Here is a 21,771-nt window from a genome sequence, read left to right as displayed (position 1 = left end):
TTTCTCCGTTTTATTTTACAATGATAAATGTTAAATGTTAAATATTAGCGAATATCGAGAGCCACGTCAGTAATACACACATACATTTTTTTTTTTTTTATCATTCCATTCCGTTTACATGTATTTCCTCTGTCACGTCCTTGTAAATTGTTCCTGTGCGTCGCTAGAGTTAGTGGATGATATTAGGCTGACGTTGTGTAATGATTTGGGACATGTAGCCTATTGAATCATTCTGGAACCCACGCAGCGCAGCAGGTTAAACATGGAGCCTGGCGCACGGTTCACCACGACTGGACCGTGGTCATTACAGTTCCATGATTAGTGAGAATTAGGGAACATTTATAGGACTAATGTTCAACCCCTATTGTACACTTTCACCACCTTCCAATATTTCATGGATTGAGCTAGAATATGACATCTTTCAGGATGAATTCAGCCACTGTTTTTTATTTATCAACATATTTCGTGCGTAAAGGCTCTCCAAACCGGTTTTTTTAATTTAAATACATGCATACTTTCCTAAACCTAAAATGTGCCTAAATAATCTTGAAGATCAAGAGTATTTTTAAATCTACTAGTTGGTCGTGAAACGGAAGCGAAAATGCATAGATGGCTTCCCCCCCCATGATTCCTATATTCTGACCCCGTTCTCTCCATGTATTCTAGTGTCTGTCAACTAAATTCTAATGAAATGCACCCCGTATTTAAAAGAATGGCTAAAATAAATGTACTGATAACTTCTATTGAATGAAAACTCCACGAAAAAAAAAATCTATTGGTCACCAAGTGGGAGGTTTTTCAGCGGTTGAATGAAATGTATTCAGAGTGCGCACGTTAAGTTACTGGAAAATAAATAGTGTGTGTAAGAAAGGCATACATTCCTGAATCGAGATCGACCCGTTAGAGACTTTCCCAGAAAGACTCCCAGCTGTAATCGCTGCTAAAGGTGTTTCTAACATGTATTGACTCAGGGGAGTGAATCATTATCTAATTAAGGTATTTTAGGGTTCTATTTTTCATTAACCTTTAAAAACTTTTTTTATTTTTTTATTTCACTTTGACAGAATATTTTATGTAGATCATTGACAAAAAAACAATTAAATCCATTATAATCACACTTTTTAACACAAATGTGAAGAAATCCAAGTGGGTGAATATTTACGATAGGCAGATATTGTGTGTGATATTTCATGAACAATTGTCTTACTTGTGCGACTACTGCTTGACAGCTGAACACTGAAATGGCCCCTGCCACGGCTCATTGTGTTGCTATTCCTGTCTTGTAGCATACAGCGCCAGGCTTGTATGAATAAAATGAATAGAGATGAACACATGTAATCTAAAAAAGGTAGATGAGATATGGGTGACAGTCAGTGATCCACATCCAGTATAAATCAAGGCTGTGTGGAGGTACGACAGTCACAAGCCTAAGTGACTCAGTAATAACACTTCAAATAGGGATTTCAAGGGACATTGAAAAGGGTGATTGTGAACCTGGAAGTCATTTTTGTGACACCTGTATGGTTTTAAAAAGCCAAAGTCACAACACACAGAGGCTATGAACATCCGTTTGTCTTTATTTATATGTACGTTAACACAATGTCAAGTCAAATGTTATATAATCAGACCTTTTTTTACAACAACTCTGTCCGTAATGCTTCACCTGTCATCACACCACTAGTTACGGCAACTCACCGGTGAATCCTAATTATGGGATAAGCCTCTACGCAGTATCAATCTGTGTATAATTAGGAACCATCTGGAACATTCTCATAGTGGAGGATGTTGATGTCAACACCTTGAATATTATTCATGTACTTTGGACAGGTCTTATCCTTGGAATCAATCTCACTTTGGACAGTATTGGTTGCTAACAAGCTCAACATGAAAACACTCCCAAAGCATTGACAGAAAGAATTCTTCATAAACATACACAAACTGCAGAGCAGACAGACGGCATCATCAACAAAACATTAATGATCATTCTGAAACAGGAGGACAGTGTGTTTTTCCATCATGGCTGTTTGATCAGATCAACCAGAGGGACTCTGTGGAGGACATGTATCTGTAAGAGATTCCTTTTCTGTACATACAGGTGAACGGAGGCCTTTAGACACACCTTTCCAACCTGGCTCATAGTCGTTACACAGGTCCCTTAGGGCCTAGGATGTCCTCCTGTCTCCTGTCCCTTCGTTGATCTAGTTCCTCCCGTTGGGGCAATGAGCATCCCAACCGGATGTACAATACACACACTGCAAAGCCCTGTGAGTAGCCGTCCCTCCCCCTGCCACCCTCGTGACCCTAGCTACCTCGTGACCCCTAGCCCCTGCTACCTAACCACTCCTGTAGATCTGAGAGGATTGGACAGGTGGAAGCAACATGTTCAGGGGTCAATTTGGAATCTACATGCTGGTAGGAAGTTTTTGTGAGCGGTTCTTAGCCGCCACCCCTGTCCTCTGGAACTCCAGCTTCTCCTTGATGTACTCCTGCTTGCACTCCTCGAAGAATGCCGAGTCTCTGTAGCTGAGAGACAGAGACAGTGGTGTACAGAAGAACAGTTATCATTAGAACACTGAGTCAGAACTAGTACGAAGAACAGTTATCATTAGAACACTGAGTCAGAACTAGTATGAAGAACAGTTATCATTAGAACACTGAGTCAGAACTAGTATGAAGAACAGTTATCATTAGAACACTGAGTCAGAACTAGTATGAAGAACAGTTATCATTAGAACACTGAGTCAGAACTAGTATGAAGAACAGTTATCATTAGAACACTGAGTCAGAACTACCATGAAGAACAGTTATCATTAGAACACTGAGTCAGAACTAGTACGAAGAACAGTTATCATTAGAACACTGAGTCAGAACTAGTATGAAGAACAGTTATCATTAGAACACTGAGTCAGAACTACCATGAAGAACAGTTATCATTAGAACACTGAGTCAGAACTACCATGAAGAACAGTTATCATTAGAACACTGAGTCAGAACTACCATGAAGAACAGTTATCATTAGAACACTGAGTCAGAACTAGTATGAAGAACAGTTATCATTAGAACACTGAGTCAGAACTACCATGAAGAACAGTTATCATTAGAACACTGAGTCAGAACTAGTATGAAGAACAGTTATCATTAGAACACTGAGTCAGAACTACCATGAAGAACAGTTATCATTAGAACACTGAGTCAGAACTAGTATGAAGAACAGTTATCATTAGAACACTGAGTCAGAACTAGTATGAAGAACAGTTATCATTAGAACACTGAGTCAGAACTACCATGAAGAACAGTTATCATTAGAACACTGAGTCAGAACTAGTATGAAGAACAGTTATCATTAGAACACTGAGTCAGAACTAGTATGAAGAACAGTTATCATTAGAACACTGAGTCAGAACTAGTATGAAGAACAGTTATCATTAGAACACTGAGTCAGAACTAGTATGAAGAACAGTTATCATTAGAACACTGAGTCAGAACTAGTATGAAGAACAGTTATCATTAGAACACTGAGTCAGAACTAGTATGAAGAACAGTTATCATTAGAACACTGAGTCAGAACTAGTATGAAGAACAGTTATCATTAGAACACTGAGTCAGAACTAGTATGAAGAACAGTTATCATTAGAACACTGAGTCAGAACTACCATGAAGAACAGTTATCATTAGAACACTGAGTCAGAACTACCATGAAGAACAGTTATCATTAGAACACTGAGTCAGAACTACCATGAAGAACAGTTATCATTAGAACACTGAGTCAGAACTAGTATGAAGAACAGTTATCATTAGAACACTGAGTCAGAACTAGTATGAAGAACAGTTATCATTAGAACACTGAGTCAGAACTACCATGAAGAACAGTTATCATTAGAACACTGAGTCAGAACTAGTATGAAGAACAGTTATCATTAGAACACTGAGTCAGAACTAGTATGAAGAACAGTTATCATTAGAACACTGAGTCAGAACTAGTATGAAGAACAGTTATCATTAGAACACTGAGTCAGAACTACCATGAAGAACAGTTATCATTAGAACACTGAGTCAGAACTAGTATGAAGAACAGTTATCATTAGAACACTGAGTCAGAACTAGTATGAAGAACAGTTATCATTAGAACACTGAGTCAGAACTAGTATGAAGAACAGTTATCATTAGAACACTGAGTCAGAACTAGTATGAAGAACAGTTATCATTAGAACACTGAGTCAGAACTAGTATGAAGAACAGTTATCATTAGAACACTGAGTCAGAACTACCATGAAGAACAGTTATCATTAGAACACTGAGTCAGAACTAGTATGAAGAACAGTTATCATTAGAACACTGAGTCAGAACTAGTATGAAGAACAGTTATCATTAGAACACTGAGTCAGAACTAGTATGAAGAACAGTTATCATTAGAACACTGAGTCAGAACTAGTATGAAGAACAGTTATCATTAGAACACTGAGTCAGAACTAGTATGAAGAACAGTTATCATTAGAACACTGAGTCAGAACTAGTATGAAGAACAGTTATCATTAGAACACTGAGTCAGAACTAGTATGAACTATATACCAGAAAAAAATACATGTATTGTACTTGATATAATTTGTTTGGTCTTAAATGGTAATAAAATAAATGTATTTGTTTTAAAGTGTAAATAAAAGACATGTTTTATGAAGCCTTATTGATTACATGAGGTGTGAGTTAGTTGACTCACTGTACGGTTAGACAGTCCTTCAGGGCAGCGTTCTGATCCCGACACTTGAACACCATCAGGAAGCCAGTCTCTTTACAGCAGTGGTTGAACGCTGAAACCAGATAGATGCAAGGAGACATAGATTTAGCCAGTAAATGACCACCATCAGGAAGCCAGTCTCTTTACAGCAGTGGTTGAACGCTGAAACCAGATAGATGCAAGGAGACATAGATTTAGCCAGTAAATGACCACCATCAGGAAGCCAGTCTCTTTACAGCAGTGGTTGAACGCTGAAACCAGATAGATGCAAGGAGACATAGATTTAGCCAGTAAATGACCACCATCAGGAAGCCAGTCTCTTTACAGCAGTGGTTGAACGCTGAAACCAGATAGATGCAAGGAGACATAGATTTAGCCAGTAAATGACCACCATCAGGAAGCCAGTCTCTTTACAGCAGTGGTTGAACGCTGAAACCAGATAGATGCAAGGAGACATAGATTTAGCCAGTAAATGACCACCATCAGGAAGCCAGTCTCTTTACAGCAGTGGTTGAACGCTGAAACCAGATAGATGCAAGGAGACATAGATTTAGCCAGTAAATGACCACCATCAGGAAGCCAGTCTCTTTACAGCAGTGGTTGAACGCTGAAACCAGATAGATGCAAGGAGACATAGATTTAGCCAGTAAATGACCACCATCAGGAAGCCAGTCTCTTTACAGCAGTGGTTGAACGCTGAAACCAGATAGATGCAAGGAGACATAGATTTAGCCAGTAAATGACCACCATCAGGAAGCCAGTCTCTTTACAGCAGTGGTTGAACGCTGAAACCAGATAGATGCAAGGAGACATAGATTTAGCCAGTAAATTACCACCATCAGGAAGCCAGTCTCTTTACAGCAGTGGTTGAACGCTGAAACCAGATAGATGCAAGGAGACATAGATTTAGCCAGTAAATGACCACCATCAGGAAGCCAGTCTCTTGACAGGGGCTTTTTAAAAAGCAGCCAGGGTAAGAGCCCCAGTCTAAAAAGGTCATGTCTCTTTCAAATCTGTCCCCCTCTGCCAATCTGAGTGTAGCCACAGGCTGAGAGGAGAGAGAGGGGACAGCCAACCATACCGTCTCTGCTAGGCATCTCTGCCACACGGTGACAAGCCTGGTCAAAGTAGATACTACCGTAGTGAGTACTGACAGGCCTCTTATCTTACCAGCCCCAATGTTTCCTCTACCGCCAGGCTGAATGAAAAGACTGACTATCATATGTATTCATACTTGTGGTTGGTGTTTCTGTCCACATTGGCACCAGTGTAACTATCTGGCTGGCATGGCCCATTATAACTGTTCTTCACACAGACCAGGCCTATCTGGCTATTAATATGAATGGAAAAGAGCAGCAATCTAAACTATTCATACAGAGGAGAGGCCATACATGAAGAATAATGCTGAGCCATTAGGGCTTTCTATTCATTCAGAGAGGCCATACATGTAGAATAGTGCTGAGCTATTAGGGCTTTCTATTCATTCAGAGGAGAGGCCATACATGAAGAATAGTGCTGAGCCATTAGGGCTTTCTATTCATACAGAGGAGGAGGAGAGGCCATACATGAAGAATAGTGCTGAGCCATAAGGGCTTTTTGAGGTTGGTTCGAGTTTCAGTTCCATTTTTTTTATATATTTTTTTTTATCATCACGGTTTTCGATTTCGGTTTTGATAATGTATTATGAAATAATGATGTTATAATGATTTGAGAGCTTTTAAAATAGAAAAATAGAAAATTCAATTTCCAAAACATTGAAAATGTTATATTGTCTCTGTCAGGCCCACATTGGGTAGACATCAATAGAACAGGAAATTACTAGGAAATAATACAATATTTCAGTTGCGTATTTTAATTGGTTTTTATTTGATGACTTTATTCTTTTTCATTCCTTAAAGTAAAATCATCTGATCTCTGCTCAGACAGAAGCAGCCAGCCAGGCCATCTAGCGCTATGTGCTCCCCATATTGTACGGTCTTTAGTCACCCTATTTAGCTAGCCTGCCTAAGTACGCTGCAGAGCGGTCTGCTCAAATCATTTGACTAGTTCTTCAAAAGAAGATAAGGCATACTTTCACTAACTGTCTCTACCTCCTCTCCTAGTTGTGTTGTGTACAGTCCTCTGTCATGTGGTCTATGCGGTCTGTGTGTATCTAACGTAACGTAGCAGGCGTAATGCTCATATCGCTGCCCTAACAAAATGGGAGTGTTTGTCCCAAAGGCGGGAAGGCTTAGGTCCAAAAATAAGCTCATTGAAACGCATTGGGATTCATTTTAGACAGATTTTAGTGAAGAGTGAAACGTCTCGCTTCGCCTCTTTCAGCCGTCTCTGTGCCATAAAAATGGTGCAATGGATTATGGTCATTATACACTGAACAAAAATATAAAAACGCAACAATTTCAAGATTTTACAGAGTTACAGTTCATATAAGGAAACCAGCCAATCAGAATGAGGTTTTTTTCCCCACAAAAGGGCTTTATTACAGATAGAAATACTCCTGAATTTCATCAGCTGTCCTGGTGGCTGGTCTCAGACGATCCCTGGGACGGAGTGGTTACACATGGTCTGTGGTTTTTAGTCCGGTTGGACGTACTGACAAATTGTCTAAAACGGCGTTGGAGGTGGCTTATGGTAGAGAAATGAACATTCAATCTTCCGGCAACAGCTTTGGTGGACATTCCTGCAGTCAGCATGTAAATTGCGCGCTCCCTCAACATGAGACATCCATGGTATTGTGTTGTTTGACAAAACTGCACATTTTTGAGTGGCCATATATTGTCCAAAGCACAATATGCCACATCGGTAAGGTGGACGGATTATCTTGGCAAAGGAGAAATGCTCACTAACAGGGATGTAAACCAATTCTTGCACAACATTTTAGAGGAATAAGCTTTTTGTGTGTATGGGATATTTTATTTCAGCTCATGAAACCAACACTTTACATGTTGCGTTTATATTTTTTGTTCAGTATAGTTAATTACCACGTTTCTGCGCTGAACTTAGTTTGAATATTTACTTATGAAAACTACAACTCCCTTCAGCCCAGCTTCCCACATCGTTATTGACTTGATTTCTCTCATGAATTATTTGGGCTCCCAAAAAAACTAACTAAATGGAATTCAAGTAATTGAACCGACATCGGTCAAGTAGCTGTTTAATAACCGGAAGAAATAGGAAACGGACGTTAAATCGCTCAACACTAATGATCTATGAATAACATGCTAACTCTAAACCAACCAGGTCTATATTTACTCTGAATAACATGCTAACTCTAAACCAACCAGGTCTATATTTACTCTGAATAACATACAGAACTCTGTAAACCAACGAGGTCTATATTAATTCTGAATAACATGCTAACTCTAAACCAACCAGGTCTATATTTACTCTGAATAACATACAGAACTCTGTAAACCAACCAGGTCTATATTTACTCTGAATAACATACAGAACTGTGTAAACCAACCAGGTCTATATTAACTCTGAATAACATACAGAACTCTGTAAACCAACCAGGTCTATATTAACTCTGAATAACATACAGAACTCTCTAAACCAACCAGGTCTATATTTACTCTGAATAACATACAGAACTCTCTAAACCAACCAGGTCTATATTTACTCTGAATAACATACAGAACTCTCTAAACCAACCAGGTCTATATTTACTCTGAATAACATGCTAACTCTAAACCAACCAGGTCTATATTAACTCTGAATAACATACAGAACTCTGTAAACCAACCAGGTCTATATTTACTCTGAATAACATACAGAACTCTCTAAACCAACCAGGTCTATATTTACTCTGAATAACATGCTAACTCTAAACCAACCAGGTCTATATTTACTCTGAGTAACATGCTAACTCTAAACCAACCGGGTCTATATTAACTCTGAATAACATACAGAACTCTCTAAACCAACGAGGTCTATATTTACTCTGAATAACATGCTAACTCTAAACCAACGAGGTCTATATTAACTCTGAATAACATGCTAACTCTAAACCAACCAGGTCTATATTTACTCTGAGTAACATGCTAACTCTAAACCAACCAGGTCTATATTTACTCTGAATAACATACAGAACTCTGTAAACCAACGAGGTCTATATTAACTCTGAATAACATGCTAACTCTAAACCAACCAGGTCTATATTTACTCTGAATAACATACAGAACTGTGTAAACCAACCAGGTCTATATTAACTCTGAATAACATACAGAACTGTGTAAACCAACCAGGTCTATATTAACTCTGAATAACATACAGAACTCTGTAAACCAACCAGGTCTATATTTACTCTGAATAACATACAGAACTCTCTAAACCAACCAGGTCTATATTTACTCTGAATAACATACAGAACTCTCTAAACCAACCAGGTCTATATTTACTCTGAATAACATGCTAACTCTAAACCAACCAGGTCTATATTTACTCTGAATAACATACAGAACTCTGTAAACCAACGAGGTCTATATTAACTCTGAATAACATGCTAACTGTAAACCAACCAGGTCTATATTTACTCTGAATAACATACAGAACTCTGTAAACCAACCAGGTCTATATTAACTCTGAATAACATGCTAACTCTAAACCAACCAGGTCTATATTTACTCTGAATAACATACAGAACTCTGTAAACCAACCAGGTCTATATTAACTCTGAATAACATGCTAACTCTAAACCAACCAGGTCTATATTTACTCTGAATAACATGCTAACTGTAAACCAACCAGGTCTATATTAACTCTGAATAACATACAGAACTCTCTAAACCAACCAGGTCTATATTTACTCTGAATAACATACAGAACTCTCTAAACCAACCAGGTCTATATTTACTCTGAATAACATACAGAACTCTGTAAACCAACCAGGTCTATATTTACTCTGAATAACATGCTAACTCTAAACCAACCAGGTCTATATTAACTCTGAATAACATACAGAACTCTGTAAACCAACCAGGTCTATATTTACTCTGAATAACATGCTAACTCTAAACCAACCAGGTCTATATTTACTCTGAATAACATGCTAACTCTAAACCAACCAGGTCTATATTTACTCTGAATAACATGCTAACTGTAAACCAACGAGGTCTATATTAACTCTGAATAACATGCTAACTCTAAACCAACCAGGTCTATATTTACTCTGAATAACATGCTAACTCTAAACCAACCAGGTCTATATTAACTCTGAATAACATGCTAACTGTAAACCAACGAGGTCTATATTTACTCTGAATAACATACAGAACTCGGTGTGTCTCTTTTAGTTTGACCATAGAAGACACATTTAGGGCTGAGATGGTCGACTTAACAAGGATTCTCCTTTCTAACCATTTCCTAAAAAAGACATGATGTTTGGCAAGCAGTTGAGACCCTGACAAACAGCTGAGTGCAAGGTGAATCACACAGAGATGGAGTTAGCCATTAGGCCTAACTGCGTTAAGACTACAGAGATAAAAAAAAAATAAACAAGGTATTTTCCTTTCAATCCTTTAACTGATATCAAGGTGTTGTGGATGAAAGGTGCCATTGTGTTGGTGGTGCTAAAGAGGTGCTGAAGGGTCCTGGCCTTGTCTCTCACGCTGTTAGCCAGGTCTTTGGTAGACTTTAATTAGCCTCGTTCGTCCCCCGTCCCCCCCCCCCGTCTCCAGCGTCTCATAAACAACCATGGGATACATCCCAAAATTGACAATGTACCCTAACCCTACGAAGTGCACTACTTTTTCTTTTGACCAGAGCCTTGCTCAACAGTAGTACACTGTATAGAGAATAGGGTACCATTTGGGATGCAAACCCATCATCATAATCTCCCTGTTATGATCAGCGTGATTATCACCACGACTTGCTTTCATCCGAACGCAGAAAACCTGCAGAAGCAATTTGAAGAGGCAGAACAGTGTGACTAATCTAAATCAGTAGAACAGAAACACAGAGGACTGTACTGGGGCCTGACACCGCCGCTGGTATCCCATCACACATCAGCAGTCACCCAACACAGTCACAGAAAAGACCATAGTGACAGTGATCTCAGAGGTAGCCTCCCAACTGACACCCTATTCCCTATATAGTGCACTACTTTTGACCAGGGCCCATTAGGGAATAGGGTGCCACGTAGGACGCGCCCATTATCCAGTGATCTCCACTAGAGACGACGTGGTAGTGAGAGGGAGGGGACTTCAGGAGGAGGTATGGAGTAGTGAGGGATTATTCCCCCCCCCCCCCCCCCCACCCCCCCCACTAAAATGATAATCTCCTAATCCGAGTCCCCAGATGAAACTGACATTAAATCGACTCTACAGAATAATCTATGTGATGATGAGATATGGAGAGCTGACTGTTCTGAAGTAGCTGATCAAATCAGTGCAGTAGTAAGGACACGTGTCTTAGAAAAGGGCATGGGTTTGGAGAGGTGATGTCATTCTGGTAGACTAGTGGGGAAAGAAGCTGCTGCACGACGGGTCGTCATCAGATCAGAGTAAACACCGAGAAAAACACACCGTCTCTGGTCAGAGTAAACACCGAGAAAAACACACCGTCTCTGGTCAGAGTAAACACCGAGAAAAACACACCGTCTCTGGTCAGAGTAAACACCAAGAAAACACACCATCTCTGATCAGAGTAAACACCGAGAAAACACACCGTCTCTGGTGAGAGTAAACACACCGCTTCTGGTCAGAGTAAACACCGAGAAAACGCACCGTCTCTGGTCAGAGTAAACACACCGTCTCTGATCAGAGTAAACACACCGTCTCTGGTCAGAGTAAACACACCGTCTCTGATCAGAGTAAACGCACCGTCTCTGGTCAGAGTAAACGCACCGTCTCTGGTCAGAGTAAACACCGAGAAAACACACCGTCTCTGGTCAGAGTAAACACCAAGAAAACACACCGTCCCTGATCAGAGTAAACACCGAGAAAAACACACCGTCTCTGGTCAGAGTAAACACCGAGAAAAACACACCGTCTCTGGTCAGAGTAAACACCAAGAAAAACACACCGTCTCTGGTCAGAGTAAACACCAAGAAAAACACACCGTCTCTGGTCAGAGTAAACACCGAGAAAAACACACCGTCTCTGGTCAGAGTAAACACCAAGAAAACACACCGTCTCTGGTCAGAGTAAACACCGAGAAAAACACACCATCTCTGGTCAGAGTAAACACCGAGAAAAACACACCGTCTCTGGTCAGAGTAAACACCGAGATAAAAACACCGTCTCTGATCAGAGTAAACACACCGTCTCTGATCAGAGTAAACACACCGTCTCTGGTCAGATGTTTTATGGAACTGTATTTAACTAAACAACATTACATAACATACACGCATGCACAAACACACAGGTCAGAGCAAACAGCCACTGCAAGCATCAGTAATACAAATAGGGTAGTATGCAGGCAATACAGCAGCTAGGGCTGGGGTGGAGGTGTGAAAAGGAGGGGGCAGAGAGGAGACCAGAAGGGGATTTCCACAGCCCTGTCACCTCGAGGGCTAGGCTGTGTCTCTCTGGGCGAGCAGCAGCAGGCGTGCAGCCTCAGAGGATGAAGAGGACTTTAGGCCTAACCACAATCGAAGTACCTATGCAGCACCGAGAGTTGCTGTTGGGCAATCCCAAAGTAACAGAATGATGCAGAGCCGTTTTCACTTTAAAATGGACGCCAAAACAAAAACCAATGATTGTCAACTTAAAACAAACAATACAACTCCATGCACAATTACTTTTAACAACTTTCAAAGAACATTTTACCAAAAAAAACACATTTACTTGAACAATGCAGATGTACATTTTGGTAACAGAATGACGGTTTGTGCAGCTGGTGCCATGCCAAAATGGTGCATCTGCACTGTTCATCCATAAAATGTGTTTATGTAAAAAAAATTAAAAAATGGTGGAAATTGTTAAAAGTAGTCTTTATGCATAGAGTTGTATGGTTTGTTTAACTTTGCAAAAAAATTGTTTTTTGTTTGACATACATTTTAAAGTGAAATATCTGAGTCTCAGCATCATTCCGTTGCCGTGGAATTGCCCTGCAACATTTACATTTTAGTCATTTAGCAGACGCTCTTATCCAGAGCGACTTACAGTGGTGAATGCATACATTTCATAGATTTTGAAAAACTTTTCCCCCCAGTACTGGTCCCCCGTGGGAATCGAACCCACAACCCTGGCGTTGCAAACACCATGCTCTACCAACTGAGCCACACGGGACCACAACATTAGAGCAGCGGCTCAGAGTCTTCGTAAGGTTCAAAAATAAATAAAATGTTGATGTCAGCAGCATAAAGTGAATTTAGAGATGTTAGTAACAAAAACATTCAACTGCAGTCTGTTTCAAGTATCTTCCTGTAAAAAGGAGAACATTTGCCAAGTTTCTGTTAGGCCTACATGTTGAGCAATAACGAGATCAGATCAGCAGTCTACACTCCTTATAATACAGATACACTGCTAGAAAAAGGACATTGGAGGCAGAAAAGAGGAAGTTCATTGTATCAAGTGGTATATTCATATTTAACCACCATATCAGGTTTGATCTTGACTGTATTTTTTTCTTCATCGGGTCATCTACTTCTGACTGGTTTTCAGACAGGGCATGACAGCCAGATCAACGCAACAGAAAAACACAAATATACATAACAGGGGAGGTATCCATTAATACTCTGTCATGGCTCAGGGCATTAACAGGGCCTTTGCTTGAGATTGTAACTGGGAAGGTGCATAGAGACTTCAACAATACAATGTGTATAAACAGCGAAGGTGAACGGTGGATATATCTCTGTGAGCATCTTGGGTTCCAGATCATATATCCTGGGAGCCACAAGACTGTAAGCCCGCTGTGACCTAAAGCATTTGTTCAGGGAACTAACACATGTGTTTTATTAATCTCAGATATTCACCTGTAACCTTTTCAGCACAGAGCTCCTTGGCTTTCTCCCTCATCATCTTGGGTATGAGTACATCTGTCTCCACATGCCTCAGGAAAGGCTCCTCTGGAACACACACACACACACACACACACACACACACACACACACACACACACACACACACACACACACATCAGTCATAGCTACCCTGCTGTACCAGGGCTAGCATATCCATCAAACTAGCTAGCTAGTTAGACACAGTAGACGCTAGGTAACTATAGCTAACAACATCTAGGTAACCCAGTTGTTTCTGAGCTCGCAAGCGATGAACGTGGAAGATTAGAAGTATGACAGCTAAGTTAGCTAGTATGTCAGGAAAACAGTTTAAAGTTAAACGTTTAATCGGCTACGACACTTGCTCACCGTGATAGTTAGCTAGCCAATTGAATGACATGTTGACTGTACTGAAGCTAGCTTAGTTAGCCCTGGCTAGCGACGTCTAACTGCTAATGCTAGCATGCTTTACAACTAGTAAAGAACAAGACCCCGCACTGTTGAAGCTCCCAATTCACCGCTTTACTGACAACGTTTCGATTCGACGAAGATCCGTGTCGGGATCGAAACTTTGTCAATAAAGCGGTGAATTGGGAGCTTTAACAGTGTGCTTGGGCCTTCTTGTTCTTTACCTAGACTTTGTTAGTCCAGAACCTAACGTTATGTTTTTAAGGATGTGCGTATGATAACACACTTTTCTATAGATGCTTTACAACTATAACAATGCCGTAAGAGCGACATAGGATAATGATACTCAACATATTGTCTATACAATACCTGCTTTGGTTGCTTCCATAATTATCAGCAGTGTTGCTGAATCAAAACATTACAAAACTGAAGCAAAGTCACCTCTCTTCATCATCACGTTACTTCCGCGTGCGTCACTCAACTGTGGAACGAACTACAATCCCCACAGTTCTCCACAACTTTGAACTACAAAGGCCTGTTTTTTTATATTGATTTATTGATTTAACCTTTATTTAACCAGGTAGGCAAGTTGAGAACAAGTTCTCATTTACAATTGCGACCTGGCCAAGATAAAGCAAAGCAGTTCGACACATACAACAACTCAGAGTTACACATGGAGTAAAACAAACATACAGTCAATAATACAGTAGAAAAATAAGTCTATATACAATGTGAGCAAATGAGGTGAGATAAGGGAGGTAAAGGCAAAAAAGGCCATGGTGGCAAAGTAAATACAATATAGCAAGTAAAACACTGGAATGGTAGATTTGTAGTGGAAGAAAGTGCAAAATAGAAATAGAAATAATGGGGTGCAAAGGAGCAAAATAAATACAGTAGGGGAAGCGGTAGTTGTATGGGCTAAATTATAGATGGGCTACAGGTACAGGTGCAGTGATCTGTGAGCTGCTCTGACAGCTGGTGCTTAAAGCTAGTGAGGGAGATAAGTGTTTACAGTTTCAGAGATTTTTGTAGTTCGTTCCAGTCACTGGCAGCAGAGAACTGTAAGGAAAGACGGCCAAAGGAGGAATTGGCTTTGGGGGTGACCAGAGAGATATACCTGCTGGAGCGCATGCTACAGGTGGGTGCTGCTATGGTGACCAGCGAGCTGAGATAAGGGGGGACTTTACCTAGCAGGGTCTTGTAGATGACCTGGAGCCAGTGGGTTTGGCGATGAGTATGAAGCGAGGGCCAGCCAATGAGAGCGTACAGGTCGCAGTGGTGGGTAGTATATGGGGCGTTGGTGACAAAACGGATGGCACTGTGATAGACTGCATCCAGTTTATTGAGTAGAGTGTTGGAGGCCATTTTGTAAATGACATCGCCGAAGTCGAGGATCGGTAGTATGGTCAGTTTTACGAGGGTGTGTTTGGCAGCATGAGTGAAGGATGCTTTGTTGTGAAATAGGAAGCCAATTCTAGATTTAACTTTGGATTGGAGATGTTTGATGTGAGTCTGGAAGGAGAGTTTACAGTCTAACCAGACACCTAGGTATTTGTAGTTGTCCACATATTCTAAGTCAGAACCGTCCAGAGTAGTGATGCCGGACGGGCGGGCAGGTGCAGGCAGCAATCGATTGAAGAGCATGCATTTAGTTTTACTTGTATTTAAGAGCAGTTGGAGGCCACAGAAGGAGAGTTGTATGGCATTGATGCTCGTCTGGAGGGTTGTTAACACAGTGTCCAAAGAAGGGCCAGAAGTATACAGAATGGTGTCGTGTGCGTAGAGGTGGATCAGAGACTCACCAGCAGCAATAGCGACATCATTGATGTATACAGAGAAAAGAGTTGGCACAAGAATTGAACCCTGTGGTACCCCCATAGAGACTACCAGAGGTCCGGACAACAGGCCCTCCGATTTGACACATTGAACTCTATCAGAGAAGTAGTTGGTGAACCAAGCGAGGCAATCATTTGAGAAACCAAGGCTATTGAGTCTGCCGATGAGGATGTGGTGATTGACAGAGTTGAAAGCTTTGGCCAGGTCAATGAATACGGCAGCACAGTATTGTTTCTTATCGATGGCGGTTACGATATCGTTTATGACCTTGAGCGTGGCTGAAGTGCACCCATGACCAGCTCTGAAACCAGATTGCATAGCGGGGAAGGTACGGTGGGATTTGAAATGGTCGGTTATCTGTTTGTTGACTTGGCTTTCGAAGACCTTAGAAAGGCGGGGTAGGATAGATATAGGTCTGTAGCAGTTTGGGTCAAGAGTGTCCCCTCCTTTGAAGAGGGGGATGACAGCAGCTGCTTTCCAATCTTTTGGAATCTCAGACGACACGAAAGAGAGGTTGAACAGGCTAGTAATAGGGGTTGCAACAATTTCGGCAGATCATTTTACAAAGAAAGGGTCCAGATTGTCTTGCCCAGCTGATTTATAGGGGTCCAGATTTTGCAGCTCTTTCAGAACATCAGCTGACTGGATTTGGGAGAAGGAAAAATGGGGAAGGCTTGGGCGAGTAGATGTGGGGGGGTACAGTGCTGTTGACCGCGGTAGGGGTAGCCAGGTAGAAAGCATGGCCAGCCGTAGAAAAATGCTTATTGAAATTCTCAATTATAGTGGATTTATCAGAGGTGACAGAGTTTCCTATCCTCAGTGCAGTGGGCAGCTGGTTTGGAAGCGTGTACACTTTAAAATGTGTATTACATTGTCCATCACGCATAACTGTCAAGTTAAAGAGTGGTTCAATGATCTGTTTGAATGAGACTGGATCTACCAAGTGAATAACTTAATGTATTGTCTTCAACAACAAATGAAGAGATGACAGTGGCAGCTTACCTGACATGCAACAGGCTTTCATCCTACAAAAAAAACTTGGTATACGATAGAAATAACAACATTCACCTAGATGTACTTCAGCTTTGACCACAGCTGCATTCAAGGTGGTGCTGGAGTCTCTTCTCACAGCCGCTGTGCAACATGCTGGATGCTGACCACAATCACCTGTGAAGTGTAGGCCTATTGTAGACTCTAGACTGGCAGTCTGGAATTCATGTGAGGCCCACAGGTGTTTGTGTATCAGTGTCTGGTCTATCTACGACAGGTCTGATATGTAAGTATGTAACACCTGGACCACCACAACAACAGATAGAAGCAGAGGACCCGTCTGTTTGTCTGTCTGTCTCTCTGCCGTCAGTTCTCACACTGTCCTCTAACATTAAACACCACGTCTCCTTTCAGCCCACTAGAAGAGGAAAGGTGGCAGAGTTGTTTTTCTTCTTCCCCTTCTTCCGTCCATCAAAAGAAAATACCAGAGAGAGAAATCAAAGAGAAATGTGCAGCTGCTTTTTTTTGAGACGACCATGAGACAAGGAGCTGGGTGCAAAATGGGACCACAGCAAGTCTGTCACCTCCACTGGTAGATGGGTATATATGTGTGTGTGTGTGTGTGTGTGTGTGTGTGTGTGTGTGTGTGTGTGTGTGTGTGTGTGTGTGTGTGTGTGTGTGTGTGTGTGTGTGTGTGTGTGTGTGTGTGTGTGTGTGTGTGTGTGTGTGTGTTTGTCTGCAGCCTGGTTGAGGAGCAGTACGTTGGTGAGATCATGTGTGTGTTCAGAGGCTGTAGGTTCAGACATAAACAGCTGTAGGTTCAGACATAAACAGCTGTAGGTTCAGACATAAACAGCTGTAGGTTCAGACATAAACAACTGTAGGTTCAGACATAAACAGCTGTAGGTTCAGACATAAACACCTGCAGGTTCAGACATAAACAACTGTAGGTTCAGACATAAACAGCTGCAGGTTCAGACATAAACAACTGTAGGTTCAGACATAAACAGCTGTAGGTTCAGACATAAACAGCTGTAGGTTCAGACATAAACAGCTGTAGGTTCAGACATAAACAGTTATCAGACAGGGGGCTGTAGGTTCAGACATAAACAGCTGTAGGTTCAGACATAAACAGCTGTAGGTTCAGACATAAACACCTGTAGGTTCAGACATAAACAGCTGTAGGTTCAGACATAAACAGCTGCAGGTTCAGACATAAACAACTGTAGGTTCAGACATAAACAGCTGTAGGTTCAGACATAAACAGCTGTAGGTTCAGACATAAACAGTTATCAGGCAACATAAAATATCCGGTGTTGCTGTGGCTAGGTTGCGCGTCCTTTGATTTCTGCTATTGTCCCTGTCATTGGACAACAGTCTCACCGCTCAATACTTGATTGGGTAAAATGACAGTTCCTCCTCGTATGGAGACTTCTCCACATTCCCAGAAACATTCTCCCAGATGTGATTCCTCTCCCTCTGTTCTGTATAGTTGAGACCATAGTCTAGATGAGACAATATTAGAGCCATGCGCCATACTGGGACGACCTGGCTTGACACCTCAGTGGCCTCAACCTGTTGGTGGAACACTCAGCTGTGTGTGTGTGTGTGTGTGTGTGTGTGTGTGTGTGTGTGCGTGCGTGCGTGCGTGCGTGCGTGCGTGCGTGCGTGCGTGCGTGCGTGCGTGCCGCTGGGAATTGCCAAGGACGTCAAAAATACGATATTATCACCATACTTAAGTGGTGATACAATATTTATTGCGATTCTAGATATACAGTCGGAAGAAAAAGTATGTGAACCCTTTGGATCTGATCTTCATCTAGGCCACAACAATAGACAAACACAGTCTGCTTAAACTAATAACACACAAACAGTTATACGTTTCCATGTCTTTATTGAACACACCGTGTAAACATTCACAGTGCAGGGTGGGAAAAGTATGTGAACCCTTGGATTTAATAACTGGTTGACCCTCCTTTGGCAGCAATAACCTCAACCAAACGTTTTCTGTAGTTGCGGATCAGAGCTGCAAAACGGTCAGGAGGAATTTTGGATCATTCCTCTTTACAAAACTGTTTCAGTTCAGCAATATTCTTGGGATGTCTGGTGTGAACTGCTCTCTTGAGGTCATGCCACAGCATCTCAAATCGGGTCGAGGTCAGGACTCTGACTGGGCCACTGCAGAAGACGTATTTTCTTCTGTTGAAGCCGTTCTGTTGTTGATTTACTTCTGTGTTTTGGGTCGTTGTCCTGTTGCATCACCCAACTTCTGTTGGGCTTCAATTGGCAGACAGATAGCCTTACATTTTCCTGCAAAATGTGTTGATAAACTTGGGAATTGATTTTTCTGTCAATGATAGCAAGCTGTCCAGGCCCTGAGGCAGCAAAGCAGCCCCAAACCACGATGCTCCCTCCACCATACTTTACAGTTGGGATGAGGTTTTGATGTTGGTGTGCTGTGCCTTTTTTCTCTCCACACATAGTGTTTTGTGTTCCTTCCTTCCTTCCTTCCTTCCTTCCTTCCTTCCTTCCTTCCTTCCTTCCTTCCTTCCTTCCTTCCTTCCTTCCTTCCTTCCTTCCTTCCTTCCTTCCTTCCTTCCTTCCTTCCTTCCAAACAACTCAACTTTAGTTTCATCTGTCCACAGAATATATTGCCAGTAGCGCTGTGGAACATCCAGGTGCTCTTTTGCGAACTTCAGACGTGCAGCAATGTTTTTTTTGGACAGCAGTGACTTCTTCCGTGGTGTCCTCCCATGAACACCATTCTTGTTTTGTGTTTTACGTATCGTAGACTTGTCAACAGAGATGTTAGCATGTTCCAGAGATTTCTGTAAGTCTTTAGCTGACACTCTGGGATTCATCTTAACCTCACTGAGCATTTTGCACTATGCTCTTGCAGTCATCTTTGCAGGACGGCTACTCCTAGGGAGAGTAGCAACAGTGCTGAACTTTCTCCATTTATAGACAATTTGTCTTACCGTGGACTGATGAACATCAAGGCTTTAAGATATATTTTTGTAACCCTTCCCAGTTACAATTCAAGTCAACAATTCATAATATTAGGTCTTCAAACATCTCTTTTGTATGAGACATGGTTCACATCAGGCAATGCTTCTTGTGAATAGCCTTTTTTATATGGCAGGGCAGCTCTAACCAACATCTCCAATCTCATCTCATTGATTGGACTCCAGGTTAGCTGACTCCTGACTCCAATTAGCTTTTGGAGAAGTCATTAGCCTAGGGGTTCACATACTTTTTCCAACCTACACTGTGAATGTTTAAATTATGTATTCAATATAGACAAGAAAAATACAATAATGTGTATGTTATTAGTTTAACCACACTGTGTTTGTCTGTTGTTGTGACTTAGATGAAGATCAGATCAAATTTTATGTCCAATTTATGCAGAAATCCAGGTAACTACAAAGGGTTCACATACTTTTTCTTGCCACTGTATCATGATTTATCATGCACTATTCAATATGTATTGCAATTTGATATTGCAATTCAATGTTCCAAACATATTGCTCACCATATGTCTGCTGCAGAGAGGCTAGAGAGCATGAGAAAACGAGTTTTGGTCAGTCATGGTCACGGAAATAAAAGTGCTGAAAACATGACTCACCAGACCTGAGCCTCCCCTCCCCTCCCCATCCCATCCCATGGCCAGACCTGAGCCTCCACTCCCCATCCCATCCCATGGCCAGACCTGAGTCTCCCCTCCCCATCCCATCCCATCCCATGGCCAGACCTGAGCCTCCCCTCCCCATCCCATGGCCAGACCTGAGCCTCCCCTCCCCTCCCCATCCCATCCCATCCCATGGCCAGACCTGAGCCTCCACTCCCCATCCCATCCCATGGCCAGACCTGAGCCTCCCCTCCCCATCCCATGGCCAGACCTGAGCCTCCCCTCCCCTCCCCATCCCATGGCCAGACCTGAGCCTCCCCTCCCCATCCCATCCCATCCCATGGCCAGACCTGAGCCTCCCCTCCCCTCCCATCCCATGGCCAGACCTGAGCCTCCCCTCCCCATCCCATCCCATCCCATGGCCAGACCTGAGCCTCCCCTCCCCATCCCATCCCATGGCCAGACCTGAGCCTCCCCTCCCCATCCCATCCCATGGCCAGACCTGAGCCTCCCCTCCCCATCCCATCCCATCCCATGGCCAGACCTGAGCCTCCCCTCCCCATCCCATCCCATGGCCAGACCTGAGCCTCCCCATCCCATCCCATGGCCAGACCTGAACCTCCCCTCCCCATCCCATCCCATCCCATCCCATGGCCAGACCTGAGCCTCCCCTCCCCATCCCATCCCATCCCATGGCCAGACCTGAGCCTCCCCATCCCATCCCATGGCCAGACCTGAGCCTCCCCATCCCATCCCATGGCCAGACCTGAGCCTCCCCTCCCCATCCCATCCCATCCCATGGCCAGACCGGAGCCTCCCCATCCCCTCCAAATCCCATGGCCAGACCTGACCTGGCATTAGCCTGCCCTTGTCTTTAGCAGGCTGACAACAGACTCATCCGTCACAGGTTTGTAATCAAGAAGTGTACCCCCCACCCCCTCCCTCCCTCCCTCCCTCCCCCCTCCCTCCCCCCTCCCTCCCCACCCCTCCCTCCCTCCCTCCCCACCCCCCTCCCTCCCCACCCCTCCCTCCCCACCCCTCCCTCCATGGCTAACTCTTCCGGCTGATTACTCGTAATGTAATTTTAATTAAAAACTGCGGTGTCAAAGGGTTTAGTGGGCTTGAGAAGTGGGCCCAGATTGCAGCGCTGTGGTAAACCCCCCTCACTTGGTTGGAGAGGAAATGCATCCTGACACCAACCTGTGTGACCTGGACGACCTACGACAACATGAACAA

General features: G+C 42.5%; 1 protein-coding gene across 1 annotated transcript; it reads right to left on the bottom strand.

Annotated features, from left to right (window-relative positions):
• Window positions 1-1,557: 1,557 nt before the first annotated feature.
• Window positions 1,558-14,576, bottom strand: LOC145859502 (COX assembly mitochondrial protein homolog). The gene is made up of 4 exons (XM_082958985.1): window positions 14,451-14,576; window positions 13,650-13,742; window positions 4,715-4,805; window positions 1,558-2,523 (listed from the first exon to the last, which is right to left on the bottom strand). Exons 1-4 carry the CDS (start codon window positions 14,467-14,469, stop codon window positions 2,403-2,405), a joined length of 324 nt encoding a protein of 107 aa, XP_082815111.1. The 5' UTR covers window positions 14,470-14,576; the 3' UTR covers window positions 1,558-2,402.
• Window positions 14,577-21,771: the final 7,195 nt, after the last annotated feature.

This window comes from Salmo salar, chromosome 02 (genome assembly GCF_965601325.2).
Source record: "Salmo salar chromosome 02, fSalSal1, whole genome shotgun sequence".
NCBI classification, from domain to species: domain Eukaryota; kingdom Metazoa; phylum Chordata; class Actinopteri; order Salmoniformes; family Salmonidae; genus Salmo; species Salmo salar.
The sequence above is the reverse complement of the archived record's forward strand: the minus strand, read 5'-3'. Positions and strand labels throughout refer to the sequence as shown.